The sequence below is a fragment of the Haliotis rufescens genome, unplaced genomic scaffold (genome assembly GCF_023055435.1).
Source record: "Haliotis rufescens isolate VD_foot unplaced genomic scaffold, xgHalRufe1.0.p SCAF_7, whole genome shotgun sequence".
In the NCBI taxonomy this organism is placed as follows: domain Eukaryota; kingdom Metazoa; phylum Mollusca; class Gastropoda; order Lepetellida; family Haliotidae; genus Haliotis; species Haliotis rufescens.
In genome coordinates, this window is record NW_025964361.1 from 2,144,007 (window position 1) to 2,165,250 (window position 21,244).

Sequence of the window (21,244 nt, forward strand, 5' to 3'; positions counted from 1 at the left end):
TACACTGATACCATATTTCAATTATATTTTTTTGAGAGAATATATTGTCTCATATAGTATGACTTAATACAATATTTGAATAAAACGTACGTCAGAAATTGTATGAAACTTAAAAACAAACAGTATTCCATATTTCAAGTTTTGAAGTTCGCAAACTCCACTTTCGTGAAATGTTATCTTAGCTTTTACCTTGTCAGGGTAAACAATATTTCATTAATCTTTAATACATCATGTATATTTCTGTCGCATCTAATACAACGAACATTGCTGATTCTAACAACCTTGTCAAATAGTAATCGATTTCCCATTAACTCGACATGTATGTGGAAATTACATGAGGACGTGCCCCGTACTTCTGACGACCACCTTCTACACTGTCCATATTCTCATCTGTAGAAGCCAAAGTTGTATGTGCAGCTGAAGAACTTAACGTTATGATGCAGAGCAGTGGTGCAATCCCGGGGTAACTGATGCAGACATTAAGGTGATGGGGAAGCCGTTAGATGTTCACGCATCAGAACCTTTCCACTCCGGTAAAGTACTGAGATCACATTTCAATACCAAATAGCATGCAGTACAGTTATCGGCATCTATATTGATATGTTACCCACTCTCTAATGACAAACATACGTCACCCACCCACGCACAGAATGGTGACACATTTACATGAATTTCGTGTCACACTTGTCAACATGACAGGTGTGTTGCAATGTAACACGTTTACATAAATATATTAATATTTAATATTTTAAACTGATAATGATAAAGGATCACCTGAAACGACTTAAAAATAGCCCGAAAGACTTTCAGTTGTTCATTCATAGAGGTTACACACAACCAAATGTTTTCCAATATACTTCTATAGTAACGTTATATTTTTTTAAAAATAACTAAGCATTCAACAGCTATTACCTGTAAGTGTGTGCACAGTTTGGCCTTAGAGCAGCAATAATAAAAAATAAAAAATGACTAACTTAGCCAGCTCCTTTTCCGAGTACCGGAAGCTAAACACACCACCCCCAGTTTCGCACCAAATGTCACCTACTTGAAAATAGCTGTGGTCACATTCAGCATAAGTCATCATGTTGAAAAAGACAGTACTAAATATAGAAAAACATGGTCAGTTTTAATAACTGGATGGATTTACATTTGAAAGACATAAAAATCTTACAGAATATCCTCCAATCACAGCCTGCAGATATCTCTCGATCTGCACTGAAGGCTACGAAAACCTCACTGTCCAAACTGGTTCTGATTTGGTGTAGTAGAACCTAGACAGCCGTGTACGCCAAATAGAAATAATCCCTTTCGACCGATTATCTAGACTGGTGATATTGTTGCTTTCACAATATATTTGTTGCTCGCTATTTTTGTTTCTGTGCGTTAAAAGTTTCCTTGTTGAACACTGAAATAGTTTTAGAATTCTCCCAACTTGTTTACTAAACATAAATGTGAAAAAATAAATAAAAAATATCGTATTGATCACGAGGCTCTGTGACTCCTGGTAAATAATGCCGCATCTCTCTCTCTCTCTCTCTCTCTCTCTCTCTCTCTCTCTCTCTCTCTCTCTCGGGGGGCACGGGTGGCCCTGTCGTCTAAGGCGCCGCGATTCGCTGTGTAGAGTTGCGTCCCTTGGGCACGCCAGAAACCTATGATTGTGGGTTCGAATCCCGGTTCGCCCCAATTATGTTTCTAGGTTTGTCAGCACCATACCCGTGCTCGTGGGTTTCACCGAAGTGGTAAACGTCTGAGACCTGCATCACTTCGGGCTTTCCTCCCATATCAAGCTGACACGCCGCGATATAACTGGTATACTGTTAAAAGCGGCGTTAAACGCAACTCACTCACTCACTCTCTCTCTCTCTCTCTCTCTCTCTTTTACAGTGTCTCGCTAAGCAAAGCGTTTCACAGCAAAAATAGATACTCGGAAGAGGAAAAACCCCGTCTCCGTGCATCTTAAAGCTGTTGCAGATGTTAGGGCTTAGAAAACAAGTGACTCATTCATTGGGATAAATCGAATTCTACAATATCGATACAGACATATGTTGTTCCCGACGATTGTCGGGAACAACATATGTCTGTATCGATATTGTAGAATTCGATTTATCCCAGTTATGTAACGTCATGATCAGTGACGCGCGTCAGTGTAAGACGACAGGCAGACAGGCCGACAGATTTGTATTTAAGTCTCACCTCATAAATGTACATTATAAAATACAGCATCTTATTAAAATTTGAGCCACTCCACTTGGAGTTATGAGAGACTATATATACTATTTACACATATATACAGATATATATTAAAAAAGTATATAAACAACGTGTTTAATGACGATATAAATGTCTTTTCTTTTCTTTAAAATATAATAGCAGGTTTTGGCCGCAAACGACATTATCAACCTCTGTCTCCATAAAATCAAGGTAATTTTAAGACGAATCCATTGACCTAGATAGTGTTGCTTTAAACCAATTACCACATCAACTCTGACCATTAGCTTCGTTCAGACTAGGATGACATCTCCCTTCATCATCAGCTATGGAACATCCGTTACATTTCTCCCCAAGGGATACAAGCATCCGGCTTCGACCCTCATCATCACCACTATCCCAAACCACCATGTCATGTACTCTCATTTGTTGACATTAGGTTGGTAGTGGCGGTACAATACAAAGGCCCGGAGTCCTAGACCTAATCCTAACTGAAATCTTAGCGTTGTCCTACCGGGGCTCAACCAATGGCATAACTAGTTATAAATGCCTCCCGTTCGGCATACAGGTAAAAGCTGCGGGCTGGCGACGAGCGTCAGTCGACTACGTGAAGCGACGGGTGATATACATGTGGTTACTGGCTATTGTTGCGCTTGGATCAATACACAATGGGTAAGTACAGATACAAACATTTCAGCGGCACGTGATTACCAGTGCGTGGATTACTATCGCTGTGGGCTTCAGGTTTGTTCTGAGCATGAGGCTTGCTCGCCTTCTGCACGTCGCATGTACTAGACACATATACGAGCCTTATAGAACAATGGCCATCGGTATTCGATACCCATGCATATTGCATGAAAATTTCTCCCAGCGAGGCTTTTTAAAATGTTTCTTTTAATGAAGGTAGTGTTAATGCCTACTTTCTGATTTCAGATTTATCATCAGACAATGGATTCAGTTTATACTGTATACGTACACGTATATTATACAGCAATATTGTTCATATGTTCATGTATTTTCATGTATATGCATATAAGGTATAATCGAAGCATGTGCAGTGACACGTTTTGTTGTAAATCTCGAAGTTTCAATCGGACAAGGTTTACAACTGAATCATGTTGCTTGTGATCGCGTGTTTATTCGCAGCTTTCCTGTCAATATAGTTGCACCATAACGCTCCAGTGGTTCTACAACCACTCTATTCATACAGAAGAAATGGGTCATTGTCGTCTTTGTTGGTAACTCGACTTTGTGTGTGGCAGTTATACAATATGCTTTACAGTGTAAGGTGTTCAATAGCAGATCGCCAGTACAATCCCCCCGTGGTACGAATTATGAGCGAGCTGCCGATATATACCCGCATTGAAAACGTGAAAAAACAAACTCGTATTGGACTGTAATATAAGGATCCCGATTCAATTAAATTTAAGGTAAAGGGTAGTAGTACTTTCATTTCTCGTGAGCCATCAATGTGAAATTGCGATAGTTTTTACAGTATGGTGTCACAGGTTGAACGGTAGTTTATTTGTTATCGCCGCACTCAACAATATTCCAGCTATGTGACGGCGGTCTGTAATAATCGAGTCAGGACCAGACAATCCAGTGTCTGACATCAGTAACATCGATCTACGCAAATGGGATACGATGACACGCATCAACCAAGTCAGCGAGCCTGACCACCCGATCCCGTAGTCGCCTCTCACGACAAGCATAGTCGCCTTTTACGGCAAGAGTGGGTTGCCTTTCTAACGGGTCTCATCACAAAGTGTCACTTCGACTAAACTGCATGGCAAAAGGAAAGTGCACTAAAGGTGTGGTCAGGCTCGCTGACTTGTTGATGCATGTGAACGTATCCCAATCACTGGGATTGTCTGGTTCTGGTCTGGTTCAGACTCGATTATTTACAGACCGCCGTCATATAGCTGGAATATTGCTGAGTGCGTTAAAAAACAAACAAACAAAACATTATGATGATATTCAGATAGCGTGCATGCTCAACCTATCATATATTCCTATTTGCCAGGTGTCTTAATGAGCAATAATAGTAGCGATTTATGTCAATACACATGACAGCACACAGTGGTATTTGACTGAATATAATAATTATTTGATTTAATTTTATTTTCGGCGCATGATATGTTTTTGCGTCCTGGATTATGCGTTATGCATCCTTGGTAACCTATTAACACAAATAAAGGACAGGAATATTGTTAAACGTGCTGTAATATTAACGTCGATGAACGCCAACGCCATGTATTTGAAAAATAAACTGCCAAGCAAATGATAGTATACATCCATCCATGGTGAAACAAACAAGAAATGGTTATCCGATGGTGATGTTTGTTTGTTTGTTGTTTAACGCCGCACTCAGCAATATTCCAGCTATATGACGGCGGTCTATAAGTAATCGAGTCTGGACCAGACAATCCAGTGATTGACAACATGAGCATCGATCCACGCGGTTGGGATACGATGACAAGTATCAACCAAGTCAGCGAGCCTGACCACCCGATCCCGTTAGTCGCCTCTTACGACAAGCATAGTCGCCTTTTACGGCAAGAATGGGTTGCTGAAGACCAATTCTACCCCGGATCTTCACGACCCCCGATGGTGATGTATTTGATACGTGTATCATACCTGTGTTTTTTACCTTAAGTTTGCAGTGTTTCGGCAACTGTTTTCACCAAGGTAACATTTTTATAACATTTGTAATTGTTTGGTCAAATCAAATTTTCAAATGTATACTTTCTTTTGCCCGGCAGTTTAAAACAAAATAAAAGAATGTAAACCGTGTGCGTTTCCAAACTAAAACCTTCATTCACTACACACGTGTTGAATTTGAACACTTAACCTAATTTCAGACGTGCGTTCAAGGAATTTAATAAAAAAACATATATCGTTAAATGTTTTAACCATATTTGATAATAATTAAAATTTTTGACGAATGTTACCTTTATCAAGGTTCATAAGTTCATAATTCAATTTACATTCGTATTTTGCAAGTATTAAAAACAGTCCAAACGAAAATATCCAGCGGGAATTAATTAGGAACTATTCTGGATCAATATACTGAAATTGTTGATCTCGCGTCCATTATCAGGTGTGTCGGTCGTGTTGACGTATATTAGTCATTGATATGTACTATATCACTCATGTGCTAAGTACTCACATATCTATAGACTACAGGGATCAGGTATATACTAATGTCAGCTTTAACACACTATCAAGTAACATATTTGGCATATATAGCTTTTCATACAACCTCCGGTAAGCTTGATTAATTGCGTCCGCGATGCTCTCGTTCAAATACTCCGTCACGATCCAACAGTCATTAGCAATGGCGCCGTTATTTATATATTTCTACGGAAGGAACTAAATCTGGTGATTAATCAGATGACATGTACTGTCATACGACACACACACACACACACACACACACACACACACACACACACACACACACACACACACACACATATAAATGAGGTAAATGTTCACTCGGTGTACATGTAATATATAATATATATATAAATATAAAATTTCCAAATGATTTATTCCAACCGCAACTGCTTAGAAGCTTCAGACGGACATGTAGACCTTTCTAATATATATATATATATATGTTCCAGTTGCAGAAGAGAGTGCTCAATACCAAGTAGACCATAAATACAGATTTGGATACACTTTCTTTATTTCATTTTGCAACTCTGAGTTTTTTCAACACCGACACATGGTACTGCGTACGATCATCAGGCATAATGAACAATGGTTTTCAGTTTGACCCATTCTTCTTCGCCCGGCTTGGGAGTTTACCATGGCGACAGGTGGAAATGCGCTCGCTTCTTTTGTTTACCTTGTTAGATGTTAGCATGATAATCTCGAGCTTCTCGTCCATGCATAGATTGCAAATCCCTGAGTCTCTCTTGTTGGTATTGGACTGCTTGATTATGTCCCATTTGATGTTGCAATTGGCTTTGTTTCTTTTCAACTTCCAGATGTGTTTGGAGAGTTCTGTCTCTTTTTCATATTTCTCAATTCTGAACGATTTTGTGTGATTGTTATACCTTGTCTTGAAGGAACGCTTGCAAAACCAATGTAGGTTACATCATTGGTTGGCTAATCAATCAATCAAATCGAAGGACTGTAACTGCAAACAAAAACCCAATTGCCCAATGAACAGTAAATGCCTCACTCGTGACCTCGTCTAAAGGCCACGTTTACAACAGATACCAGTTCAAGACATGTGCTATCTTATATACTTAAATGCAAGACGCTTTTTATGGACAGAAAGTTCTTTTATTCTTTGTCACGACGTCTCAGATCTACTTTTTGCTCATTCATCAGGTGAATGAATGAGCATGAAGTACCTTCAACATTCACCTGATGAATGAGCATGAAGTACCTTCAACATTCACCTGATGAATGAGCGTGAAGGACCTTCAACATTCACCTGATGAATGAGCATGAAGTACCTTCAACATTCACCTGATGAATGAACATGGAATACCTTCAACATTCACCTGATGAATGAGCATGAAGTACCTTCAACATTCTCCTGATGAATGAGCATGAAGTACCTTCAACATTCACCTGATGAATGAACATGGAATACCTTCAACATTCACCTGATGAATGAGCATGAAGTACCTTCAACATTCCCCTGATGAATGAGCATGAAGTACCTTCAACATTCACCTGATCAATGAGCGTGAAGTACCTTCAACATTCATCTGATGAATGAGCGTGAAGTACCTTCCACATTCATCTGATGAATGAGCATGAAGTACCTTCAACATTCACCTGATGAATGAGCATGAAAGTACCTTCAACATTCACCTGATCAATGAGCGTGAAGTACCTTCAACATTCTCCTGATGAATGAGCATGAAGTACCTTCAACATTCACCTGATGAATGAACATGGAATACCTTCAACATTCACCTGATGAATGAGCATGAAGTACCTTCAACATTCCCCTGATGAATGAGCATGAAGTACCTTCAACATTCACCTGATCAATGAGCGTGAAGTACCTTCAACATTCTCCTGATGAATGAGCATGAAGTACCTTCAACATTCACCTGATCAATGAGCATGAAGGACCTTCAACATTCTCATGCTAAATGAGCGTGAAGTACCTTCAACATTCATCTGATGAATGAGCGTGAAGTACCTTCCACATTCATCTGATGAATGAGCATGAAGTACCTATAACATTCACCTGATGAATGAGCATGAAGTACCTTCAACATTCACCTGATGAATGAGCATGAAGTACCTTCAACATTCACCAGTCCTGACTTCTCTTCAAAAAGTTCAGGAAACGTGTTTCATAAAATGTCTACCTTAATTGAAACGGTCATGATTATCTCATCTCGAAACTGGTAAACTTTACGTGAAGAGATGAAACTGACATTTGATTATCATGATTATCATGGGAGTGTGGGTCAATTCCCCATAGTGACCTATAGGGCTGCAACGATACAGGAAGGTCACGATACGATACGCATCTCGATATTCTGGTCACCATACGATACGTATCTCGATACGCAATGATAAAAAACAAGACTAAAAGCATGTCAAGATTGAACCTTTCATGATTTTGGAACAGTCAAAATAATTTTATGATAATAAGACTACTGAAGTTGTTCAGCTTCAAAGTGGAACTTTCTCTAACTTTCCTTAAAAACAATTCAAAGTTCAAACACCATCAGAACATAATTAATGTGCTCCACCAGTGATACAACTTCAAAGAATTTTGATGCAATTGTCGAAGAAATTGTATCTGAAATTATTGTTTTATCAGGAATAATATAATCCAATATTGTGTTACCTTAGTTGCAGCTTTCACAAGTTTATATATATATATTTAAAATTATAAGACTAAATTAGTTCGTTTCAATGCGTCAAAAGCGGTAATCTGACCGTGGTTGCTATATCTCTTCACACACGATTTCACATAACTTAATGAAAACAATATTAAATGAAATTTTGAAAAAAACTATCAAAATATATTACAAACACAAGTCCAGATATACAATGAACACGTTTTAATAACAAGATAGTATGATAATGGTATTGAATTGCGTACTTCCGTTCGGATTTGCTGACAGGTATTTCCATTGCAATTGTTATGTGCTTGCGGGGATCAGCTGATAATGTTTTTTGAGATGGGGAAAAACATCTGTCGGTGTAAAAACTGAGCTTATTAAAAATGTACATGTAAGTACGTTTTTGGGAGCCATGCGTTACCGCGCGCGATAACCAAGTTAGCGGTTTATTGAAAGGCACAATAGCGAGGAAACGCTGTTCTTGAGATTTGCGTTCCGTATCGTGGCGTATCGATAAATGGGCCTACGTTTATCGTATATCGTATCGTGGGTCAAGTATCGCGATGCATCGGAATATCGGTGTATCGTTTCACCCTTACTGACTTACCCCTGACACTATACAAAAGAAATGAAACGACACACAACTTAGAATTATTTCACAGATAGCATTGTTTACACAATTCCCTCATACATTGCAGCATATTGTTGAGATTTGTACTTTCAACTCAGAAATAACATAGAAATAACATGACGACATGTCATTAATAGGAGTAGAACATTTTCCAACTTTGTTTGAGGAAAAAGTATTATGAGTAAATATCACGTGGGGAAATGTCTGCATAAGAACAGGTCTGGGTTTCGTGTCATGGCACATACATGCACATGGGTGTTGGTGGTTATACTTGGAATTGCTCTATACATGTATGTAGTTTTGGTGGAAACGAAGGAAGATAATGCGATATGACATTCATTTCATTTGACATTTTCTATATCCACGAAGAGACATTACTTGTCGAGCAATATTCCAGCAGCTCCAGTCTTTAGTGTCTACATTTCACAACTTTAGAGGTACAATCGATTATGTTTTTTCAACGAAGATTTTACAGATCGTAATACGACTCTTGCTTAAATGTTGATACAGCATTAAATGCCCTAGCAGATCTTTTAAAACGTTTTATGGCAAACATGTGGAGGATATTTCCAAATCAGTGTTCAATATTTTGTCTGATGCAATTCCCTATTTTGACTTGTACCACATATTCCCAAGTTTTTTTCATGTGGACAACTGATTTGCCTTTGCATGTGTTTGTGACCGATGCCACCAGTGGGATATTACGCCCGCCCTTTCGTGAACACCAGGCCACCATATCATCACTGCTTGATAGTGATTGATAAACACATATATACTTATGATATGCACATATTTGTTTTAATAATGGAAAGGGTTTAATTGCTTTTATAAAGCCATGTGGTTGTTCCGATGAAACTCTCTTTGTGTGTTGTCATACATTGATTCTCATTTTATTCATATGGGATGTGATATTCTAGACATCACTTTGCACATGAAATGTTTGATTGTAGAATTGTTAGAAATGACAATAGTCACGAGGCGGATGTAATGACAAAGAAAATAGTGTATAGCAATGTACATACACATTAGTTACGAAGAAATTATAAAGTACGTGACAAATACTCCTTGTGCATTTCTAAAAATGTGTACGCCCAGAAATGTGTGATCTCGATCACGCAATGAACAGGTTCAGTTTTTAAACCCGTCCACCACACAAAAAGAAGAAAAAAGACAAGAAAAAAGACAACAACAATAAAAAAAACACGCTAAATGGGATAACGCTTTATCCCTCTTTCGCTCTTTCACACCGAACTAGCTCAGTTCAATGATATAGAATTTAAAAAGTTAGGGGTAAAAGAAAGTATTACGAGTTTTTGTTATGTAAATGCAAATTTAAAGAACCTTTGTTAAATTTCATTATGTCTATTTAACCATCTCCCAATCCTACTACAGTTTGTAAACAGTTATCTGTGTCTGGATAATTTTATGTAAATATAAATGAATTTACAACCACATGATCCCTGCCATGTTAGAAATGCCGAAAAACACCCAAATGTATTGATTTTCAAAGATACGATGTATAAGCTACCCATCATCAGACGTGTATTTTGCAAATTTAATTTTAATTTTTAAAAAAAGTTTTAAATCAAATTATATCTTTAAAAGTATAACCAAGTATTCTTTGTGTGGTTACTAAGCGCCAGTTCAGTTTTTTATATAACATCGCTAACTTAAGATATTTTCAAATGAAAATCAAACATATGATTCAATCAACCGAGATGAATAGTTTTTTTCCCATAATAATCTATATTCACTATTAATTTACCCTCGCGATATTTTAAACACAGAATCTGTTTTAAGAAAACGATTAATGTTGTGGTAGAGTTACATAATCAGATTGGAAACATGGTATTGATTTGTTTTATCCATTGTGCTGGTTTGAGAGTGAACCTATTTACTTTGCCCAACAAACACACGCATGTATCACTGCATGTTATGTAGGCTGTTTTGATTGATATATTGAGTTGACTTTCTCTGGTATATTTGTTACTATCAACATCCGGATTGTGTTGCTAAGGGAAGCATTCATTGTTACCATTGTGTTACTTTGTTGCGGGAAAAAAAGGTTTAATACCGTTATGTATTTGTTCACGTCAATGTCAGAGATCCCGAGTAGACATGTGTTAGATGGGCTCATGGACCCGTTCCACAAAGCGATCTTTGCATTGAGGTGATCGCAACTTCCATACTTTAACATAGACTGACAGTCTTCCTTGTGGAACTGGGTTCAGATCTCTATTGCTTGTCGTAAGAAGCGAACATGACAGCGTTAGCAATTTCTCAATATGACAGTCACAGGTTTGTTTGGTTCAGACTCTAGAACGAACAGGCCGACGCGATGTAGCTGGAATGTAGCGCTAAGCAACACACAAACAATGTCAAATATATTCAAGTATTTAAACTCTTCTCATTCACGCTCCTTCGCATGTGAGGGTCAAAGCTACAATACAAGTAACTGTCTTTAAAAGAAGTCTGCATTTGTATCCTTGATACCATCTAGTGTCTTTTGAACTTAAATAAATACTATCAAGGCAAAGTAAACTAGTACCAAACATATGTATGGAAGTTATCAAAGTACTCATATTTATGCATTCTCTAATTAGGATTGATTTTGCTTCTATATGTTCATTCATATTTGAGTTGCATCTTCGCTCAAAGAAACTTAAGATGTTAAGTAATTAATGTATGCTTAGTTGATACTGTGGGATTTGATTTTAAATGTCCCATTTAGTCTCGAACACTAAAATGTCAACGTAAAATAGAAACAATATATTATATATGTAATTGTACCAGCGAGATCATATTCTCAAAATGAATCCATGGTAGTATGTTTGTGGGTGATGAAAGGTTAAACCACTTCCCAAGCCATGTGGTGAATCTAGGACATGGCGGACTGGTAGGTGGTGTCATCATGTTGGATATCGTAAGTAAATGTAGTACTTGTAGGACGAGGAAGACCCTTATGAAACTGTGACAATACCTGTGCTAATATTGCGCTGGTATGAATGGTGTTTTCAATTTGGCATTCCTATTGTCAAAGGAAAAATGTCCTCGGTAATATCCTCTTATTCTAGACATCACTTTGCACATGAAATGTTTGATTGTAGAATTGTTAGAAATGACAATATTCATGAGGCGGATGTATTGACAAAGAAAATAGTGTAAAGCAATGTACATACACATTAGTTACGGAAAAATTATAAATTCACGCAATGAACAGGTTCAGTTGTTAAATCCGTCCACCACAAAAAAGAAAGAAAAAAGACAAGAATAAAAGACAACAACAATAAAAAAAACACGCTAAATGGGATAACGCTTTATCCCTCTATCGCTCTTTCACACCGAACTAGCTCAGTTCAATGATATAGTATTTAAACAGTTAGGGGTAAAAGAAAGTATTACGAGTTTTGGTTATGTAAATGCAAATTTAAAGAACTGTTGTTAAATTTCATTATGTCTTACTACTATTTACCATCTCCCAATCCTTGATCTCGATCATGCAATGAACAGGTTCAGTTTTTAAACCCGTCCACCACAAAACATGAAGAATAAAGTCAAGAAGAAAAAGACAACAATAATAAAAAAAAGACAAAATGCAACAGAATATTTTTTTAAATTATATAATGTCCATTACGCCATGACCATGTGATGTTTATTGTTATTTATAGTAGCGCCCTAGAGACCCTCATCTTATTCTCTCTAACCCCTACTCCCCCATATTAATCGAAACATGCAAAAATATGTGAATTGTAAAACACGATAAGAACAAATAGTAACAGGAGTAGAGCATTTGATTTGAGCTTGTAGGTATTTCCGGAGTAAAACTGGGTAAAACTCGTAACATCGTGACAAAACCAGATGTAGTTCAAGTGGAGATACCTTCCCAATAGATTAGGGACAGGTAATCGAATGTGACACAAAGTTTCATTCTACGACATGATCGTTCAATCAGAAACAGGGAAAAGAAGTAAACACTACATAACTGCGGAAAAAAAACAACAGAAAATATATGTGAAAGACAAGCGCCTTTCTGGTAGCAAATTCCCTAACAGCATAACCAGGCCCGTCTGACCGGTTAGTGGAAGCTCGTTGGTTCGATTCCCGGTCGCGTCATACATAAACGTAAAAAGATGGTAGTTGTTGTTACCCTGCCTGACGCTCGGCATTAACGGCAAAATACAAGGGCTGGTCGGAGTCAGCATCCTGCAGTTGCTGAGTGGGGTATCCATGTTCAAAGTAGCGCAAGTTATCTCAGTGGGCGAGCATTATAAAACCGGCATTACTTTGCACTAATCCCGTGAAGATCCGGGGTAGAATAGGTCTTCAGCAACCCATGCTTGCCGTAAAAGGCGACTAACGGGATCGGGTGGTCAGGCTCGCTGACTTGGTTGATGAATGTCATCGTATCCTTATTGCTTAGATCGATGGTCATGATGTCAATCACTGGATTGTCTGGTCCAGACTCGATCATTTACAGACCGCCGTCATATAGCTCGGATATTGCTGAGTGCAATGAACATTGCTGAACAAACAAACAAACAAACAAACAAACACAAACAAACAAACTTTGCACTACTACAAGCAGACGCACGCACGGGTCTCTATAACCTTGAAGGCGACAAATAATCTTTAAAAAAAATCCAACATAATTCATTTCTGTTTTTATAAAATAATTGTTTTTTGTTCAAAGAGTCAATCAGATTATACCTGAGCTATGAAACCGTTACGACAGCTACATGTACATGTATATTACTCAGATCCTATGCTAACATTAGAACGATGATAATAACATAATTAATAATATAAATCACAAAAGTAAATTGCAGCACGCCATGGATAACCATTGTGAACACGTGCACGCACTGCTACACGTTTGATTATGTTCGTGCTGTCATAAATTCTAAATAATTAAATTGCTTTAGGTTAATAAATGATCAAATGATCCCATTCATAATAATTGCTACTTTGATGATGTCAATTTATACCGAATCTCGATAAATATATCCAATTAAAGTCATTACTTGCAAGAGTGATTTCTCTTACATGTCATGCGTTACATCACTTTCTATTGTTGCTGTCAGTACTGCACATTGAGCTTTATATTAAAAATTAATTATTGACTGATCAAATATTGTTTGCTTCTAGAATACTTACAAAGGTTTTGATAACGTATTACTGCAAGGAAGTGGTTTGGTGAGGTGAAATGGGGTTCAACGAGGCGTTCAAGATTATTGTGCTTATATCGAGACGTGCATGCACGTGTGATTGTGTCTGTTTGTATTAGTCCGGACGAATGCCGATTTTATAGTGCTAGCTCACAGAGATATTATTTTAAACAAGAATACCCCACTCAGACACAGTGTACTGACTCCGAACCGACCAGTCCTTGTTTTAGCCCCTTAAAGCCGAGCGCCAGACAGGGTAATAACAAGTACCATCTTTTAACATCCTTTGGTATGACGCGGTGATCGAATCCCCAGCTATTCACTCTCCGGGCGGACGCTCTACCACTAGACCACGGAGACGGTCTCTATACGTTCATCATTAGTTCATCAACTACAAAATACGTATAGTACCTGAGTGAATATGATTTAACGCCGCCTTTAGTAATATTCCAGCAATATCATGGTGGGGGACACCAGAAATGGTCTTCGGCGTGACGAGCGAACGCTTTCACCACTAGGATATCCCACCCCCCGTGAAGATTCCGGGGTCGAATAGGTCTTCAGCAACCCATGCTTGCCGTAAAAGGTGACTATGCTTGTCGTAAAAGGCGACTAACGGGATCGGGTGGTCAGGCTCGCTGACTTGGTTGATACATGTCATCGATCCCAATTGCGTGGATCGATGCTCATGATATCAATCACTGGATTGTCTGGTCCAGACTCGATTATTTACAGACCGCCGTCATATAGCTGGAATATTGCTGAGTGCGGCGTTAAACAACAAACCAACCAACCAACCAACCCACCGCCCTTTGTACATAGCGAAATGATATAAGTTCATGGCGTCACCAATTTACAATTTGGCTTCGTCCTATTTGGTAATCATGTGTAGGTGTGGTGTTCTTTTTCATTTATGACCGCCTCCATTGGACAAAGCGTCTGCCCTGAGAGCGGAACGTCGGTGATTCGATCCCCTGGTCGCGTCATGCCAAAAGACGTTAAAAATTGGTTCTGGTTGTTACCCTTCCTGGCGCTCGTAAGTGGTTAAAATCAAGGACTGGTCAGAATAATGTGTGTAAGTGGGGTATCAACGTTAGACATGTCATCTTAGTGGAATAGCACTATAAAATCGGCATTTGTCCAGACTAGTACAAGCAGTCAGACACAGTTTCATGGACGTCGCTACACCAGTGCAATAATCTTGACCGCGATGTTAAACGCCATTTCACCTCTCGTCACCTCTGGTTCATCCACAACAAAATAGGCCGCTTCAGCCGGTACTAAATTCTTGTTATTCGAGTACATAGGGTGGTTGCATCACGTGACCTGGCTGATTATATATCTTCGTTCTCTAATTTCTCGAATCGCTCCTGCTGTTATCAACCAGTGGCTTGGCTGACCTATTCGGTTATTTACAAAGCGCTTGATGCAGCAAGAATATTGTTTGCGGTGTTAAACAAAACTCATTCACCCACTTAATAATAAAGCGGGGGGCAAGGGTGACCCAGTCGTCTTAGGCGTCGCGATTCGCTGTGCGGAGTTGCGTCTCTTGGGCACGACAGAAACCTATGATTGTGGGTTCGAATCCCGGTTCGCCCCGATTATGTTTCTAGGTTTGTCAGCACCATACCCGTGCTCGGTGGTTTCACCGAAGTGGTAAACGTCTGAGACCTGCATCACTTCAGGCTTTCCTCCCACATTAAGCTGACACGCCGTGATATAACTGGAATAGTGTTAAAAGCGGCGCAAAACCCAACTCATTCACTCACTTATAATTAAGCATCACCACTGCACCAGGTACCTTCTTTATATTATAGCCGCATTTTGTATATACAATTTCATTGCGACTTTGCGACTAGGGACAGAAAAGTTTCGTACATTTGAGCTTATCTTTAAAAAAATGTGTCATATATATATGATTTTTATATCCCATGGTATCTGTGCATATAACTTTCGTAGGTGCATTTTTGAATTTCTAATGAATGATTTATGCGTTATCTTTTACTATTTTACCAAGGTAGATCAGGCTTCAATTTCATATTTAGATTCAATTATTTAGAACGTTAAATCTATGATCTTATCTTGAAAACATTATATGAATATTTTATGTTACAAGATAACCATTAAGATGTAGGACGTTTACCACTTGAATGAAACTCACGTACACAGGCATAGAACTAGTGCGCTGATAGTAATCGGGTGAGTCGCGTATTCTTGTCAACGCTCGTAGGGTTTTGTCATACCTTGGGTGAAACTGCACAGCTAATTCCTGATCCTTAGTCGACACCTGCCTCCGTGCCGATCATGACTTCATGTACTTAGTGATAGATAGAGTATGGCGCAGCTGGAGGCAACACCATCAGTGTCAACATACTACAGCACTGTAACACCAATAACCGTCGACTCAAACCTCATCTTTGGCGAAACGAACAAATTGTTTTAGAAAAAAAGCTGCGAAATGAGGTAAGCTTAAAAGGTGTTTCAGTGATGCAATTTAGATTGTTTATCCAGTTACGAATAATGGTATACAGTAAGGTTTGAAAGGAGCAATTTGATGGGAATCGATGACCTAGTGGCTCGTAAAACAACATAGCCTCTGGGGGGTCGTGCATTATGTGTCCAATTGTGATTGCCATCTCTTCCAGGCATGGAGACATCTGGTAATCAGCTATGTCTGTACTTAAAGGGGAAGTGTACACGCAAAAATCACTTTCTTTCTTTTTCTAAACAAAACGCAATTTTAGAATTAATTAGTATCTGTGTTTGAAAATATACACTCATTTTTTTCACAGTGAACGTAGGAAGCTCACAATAGTGTGAAAATGATATGCCGTTATGAGGCCTTCGTTTTTCGAGCTAAACAGGCCTGAGTTATCCCCCTTAGATTATGACGTAATTGGTGCCAATTCAACTGGGTCCCTGTCTATTCTCAACGCAAAAGATATCAAGTACCAGTTTGCGGTAAAACAACATGGCCTACGACACACTCCGGCGCAGTGGTGACTCAGCATAACACTATGCTGGCTGGCATCTGAGACGCTAGAATCACACAACTGGACCTACACCACGTGAAGCGGCTCTAACAAAGCATGATGACGTCATAATGTTTATCAATTGGCACCAATGACGTCATATTGCAAGGGGCATAAGCCATGGTGTTTTTGTTGTGGAAATAGAACACTTGGTAAATGTGAAAAATATAAATCGTTTTAATGCGAAAAATATGTTAATTAATTGTGATATTTTTATATTTTTGTCTATGACACTTCTATGTTAACACTTTTAATGTGGAAAAAGTACAAGAAAAATAGGTTCATTTCCGTGTGAACTTGCCCTTTAACGATGCAAACAGTGCCACATGGTGCCGGACGATATCACGAGGACTAAGGCCTCAGTTTAAGTTCACTGGAATTTAATGGAGTACCGTATGGTGGTCCATGAACGAGGGGCAGCCTTGTTGTAGTAAGCATATTTTAGTGTCATGTGATGTTGCTGGAATATTGCTAAAAATGGCATAAAACCAAACTAACTCGATGGCCGAAAAACTCTTTTTGGTGTGCCATGAAATATCTGTCCATCGGAGCAATTTAAAAGGCAAAGCTTAACTTTGTGACTCATCAATTTTGAAGTATTTTTAATCACTGAAATTATTTACCTTGACAGACCTGGTTTGTAAGAAGAATTTCAAAACTGTAATTGCATTCCGTTTAAGTCATCTGTAAACAATGTGATTAACAAATAAACGCTTTATATATAATAGCCTATTGTGTTATTAAAAAAATAGTTTTATACCTATAACAATTTTTCTCAATATCATAATGTGAGATTGTTGACAATACATGGTGTGGACATTCTCATCACTGAACAAGCTTGTTAGTGAGAAAGGAAGCGACCGAGCACGGTCTACATATGGTGAAGCTATTCTGCAGCAATGAATCAGCCCATGCGTCACGAACTGGACCAGTGTATGGACTCGATAGTTCGAATCACATATTCGTTCCGATTATGATCCCTGTGTTTTCGTCACCATCCCCATGCTCGTGGTGCCATTAAAGTTGGAACAGTCTTTGGTCTTTCCTCTTTCACTACATTATGAGTTGACCCGCTGTGCCATCCCTGAAATACCTTTAAGGAATTTACACCCTCATCGCTTACTTCTTATATTTATATAGTTTCCAGATGCTTCAGCATTATTATCCGTGTGTCTCACACCCTCGCCAAATGGCATCACTCAATAAAAGAAGGCCAGTGTTTCAGAGATGCTGTGTGTTTGCCAGAGAAGATCTTAATCGGTGTAACTGCCACCCTACTATCTGAGGAGGCATGGCCCATTGGGCAATGATCCTACATTTAGACACGTCCCATTGTGATCGTGAATGTTAGGCGTGATGACATGTGAATCTTGTTGTCGATCCAGTTCATCTACTCGGTTTAGAACCATCTAACGAGGAACATGGTCAATGGTTCACACGTGCTCCATGCTGATCACTCCACCTCAGTAATGGCTTATAATCGATCTGACATGAAACATTAAGGTCGAGATACCATTCAAACATACACATGCATGCTGTAGGGACCCTCTTGGTATTGTTGCTGGTACATCTACTTTACCGTTCAATATCATTAAGAAACAAAAATGCGGCCTCAGAACGGATGATGCTTATACAGAAGATGTGGAATTGATGAGAGAAACAGGTCACTATTGTCAGTGACGCCCATGTGGTATCGTGTTACAGGATGTAGTGTTGCTTAAAGGATCTTAGGATGAGGTGTATCACAGAGGGCACGGATGTAGGTTAAATTATTTTCAGTAAGTGTAAGAGAAATATAATGTTTGTTTCAAGGTGATTGTCTAAATCATGCATTGGTTCAATTGTAGTTTTCATTTCTCACGAACCTCCTCTTAATCCCTATTGGTGAATTATTGGCGGTAAGCAGACGTCATTTACTATTCATAACGTCCCATGATTTTGTGATTTCAAGTTTCGCGCAATTATATTTCACTTTTTGCTTAATCGTGCCACTTAAAAATCAATCATTAATAATATATCTTCTATATATGATGTGGTGTATTTGTACAACATGCAATGTAAGTCATCCAGGTAAGTCCATATGAGTCTACTTCACAAATAAGATGTTCCATGTAGCCTGTGGTGATTCCCGGTTAGAAATAATCCCGAGCATGTCACCTATACTTGTTGTAAGAGGCGACTTAGATAACCTTAAAGCGTGCAGGGATAAACAAGAAACAAACAAGCAAACAGACAAATAAATATTGCATCTCAATAATATATAAAATTATTCATCAAGGAGTGATATACTCGGATATGTGTTATCGCGGTATCAGAAAACGTCTGTTTATACCTTAACCCACGTCCTCTGCTCCCTCTATTGGCCTTTCCCCCCCCAATATGATCTGTTTAGGGGTTTATCAAGACAGGTTATTCTCTGGTGTCGACGCCAAATGCAAGTCACCGTGCCTTATCCCCGATCCATTACGACCAACATAGGATTCTGGGGACGTATATCGCGACTACAAGGAGTATGTCTTGTGTAGATAGTGCTGATTTAAGTGTCTGCTCACAAGCTAATGCTTTTCGGAATCGACTCTTGAAACTTAATGGTATGTTGAATGGATTCGTAAAGAACCAGATGTTTATTCGGCAATTATCACTCAATTATCACTCAATAATGTCCAACTATATTCAGCAATTATCACTCAATAATGCCCAACAACTAATAGCTGTTGTATATGAATTTAGCGATTTGACATAAGTACATCAGCGATTGACTTTAGCTTGTCACCTGTGCGGTCTTATAGTCAGAACGTATAGCGCGTTAGTTTAACACTGGTCGCGTTTATCCGGGCGCCAGATATCCGGAAACCTAGTCTACCGTAGCTAATAGCTGGTATATATGACATATCAGCGATATAACATTAGTACATCAGCGATTGACTTTAGCTTGTCACCTGTGCGGTCTTATAGTCAGAACGTATAGCGCGTTAGTTTAACACTGGTCGCGTTTATCCGGGCGCCAGATATCCGGAAACCTAGTCTACCGTAGCTAATAGCTGGTATATATGACATATCAGCGATATAACATTAGTACATCAGCGATTGACTTTAGCTTGTCACCTGTGTGGTTTAATTTTATAGTCACAGCACATGTACAACGCACGTTAGTATGATATGAATCCCGCTTCTCCGGAAGCCATGATAATCGGAAACATCGTGTAATGTACGCTATTTACATGAAACGAAATAAATACCACAAACATGCTTCTTTTATTAATATCCCCGACCGCGTCATACCACAAGACGTTAAAAGAAGGTACTTGTTGTTACCCTGTCTGGCGCTCGGCAGTAAGGGGCTAAAACAGGGACTGGTCGGCTCGGAGTCAGTATACTGTGTCTGAGTTGGGTATTCATGTTAAACTGCGGCATGGTATCTCAGTGAGCTAGCACTATAAATCGGCATCAGTCCGGACTAGTACAAGCAGCCACACACACACGTGCATTCACGTCGCTATATAAGTGGAATAATCTCAGACGCCACGTTAAACCCAATTTCACCTCACCTCTTTTATTAGTAAATCCGGTATCGGGATCCAGACAGTGAATTTCAATTACCAAAGGTGCAAACTAGGCACACTTCTGTCCCACGTACTGACAGCGACCATGCTTGACCATGTTTGTTTGCCATACATCACTCCGGAGCCAGAGTCAAAGGGGCAGTGTGATGTTATCATGTGATCATTGACTTCTTCTGCTATTTTTTGCGAATTGTAACGGTCACACAAACGTATCTCATATTTGATACAAGATTATGATGTAAATGCAAATGTATTCAAATTGATATCAACTGTAAAAACAATACTTATTGATGTCATACTGTCGGAAGTATTCGTAAACCCATCTATTTGCTCAACGTCATGGCTGGAACCAAAGGTGGAGAGAATTCTTGAAGACCAAGTTACCCAGCTAACACGAAAATGTTACAACAACACCAATAAAACATTTTACGAAACGTTCCGGAAATGTTTAAAAAAAAATTATCTTCGCGTGATTTTGTATGGTTCCAGAAACGTTTTAAAAACATTTGGTCATAACGTTTCAAAAATATTTCTGTAAAATATTCCAGAAATGCTTTTGAAAACGTTTTATTCATGTGATATTGTATGGTTCCAGAAACGTTTTCGAAACATTTTCAGTGAACCTTTGATTATAACGTTTTTAAAATGTTTCTGTAAACTATTCCAGAAAACGTGAATTTGTATGGTTCCGGAAACATTTAAGGAACGTTTTCTGTGAACATTTAGTGATAACGTTTCCAAAATGTTTTGAAAACGAACCAGGGTGTTGGAAAAACAATGCCAGTGTTCAAAACGTACAACACCCACACACTGT

General features: G+C 38.7%; 1 protein-coding gene across 1 annotated transcript in view; it reads left to right on the plus strand.

Annotated features, from left to right (window-relative positions):
* Positions 1–2,752: 2,752 nt before the first annotated feature.
* Positions 2,753–21,244, plus strand: part of LOC124139624 (glycine receptor subunit alpha-2-like) — a 42,818-nt gene continuing 24,326 nt past the window's right edge. Inside the window, exon 1 of the mRNA XM_048388112.1 lies at positions 2,753–2,880. Within this exon, the coding sequence (XP_048244069.1) occupies positions 2,837–2,880 (44 nt within the window). The 5' untranslated portion in view covers positions 2,753–2,836. The remainder of the gene's footprint in view (positions 2,881–21,244) is intronic.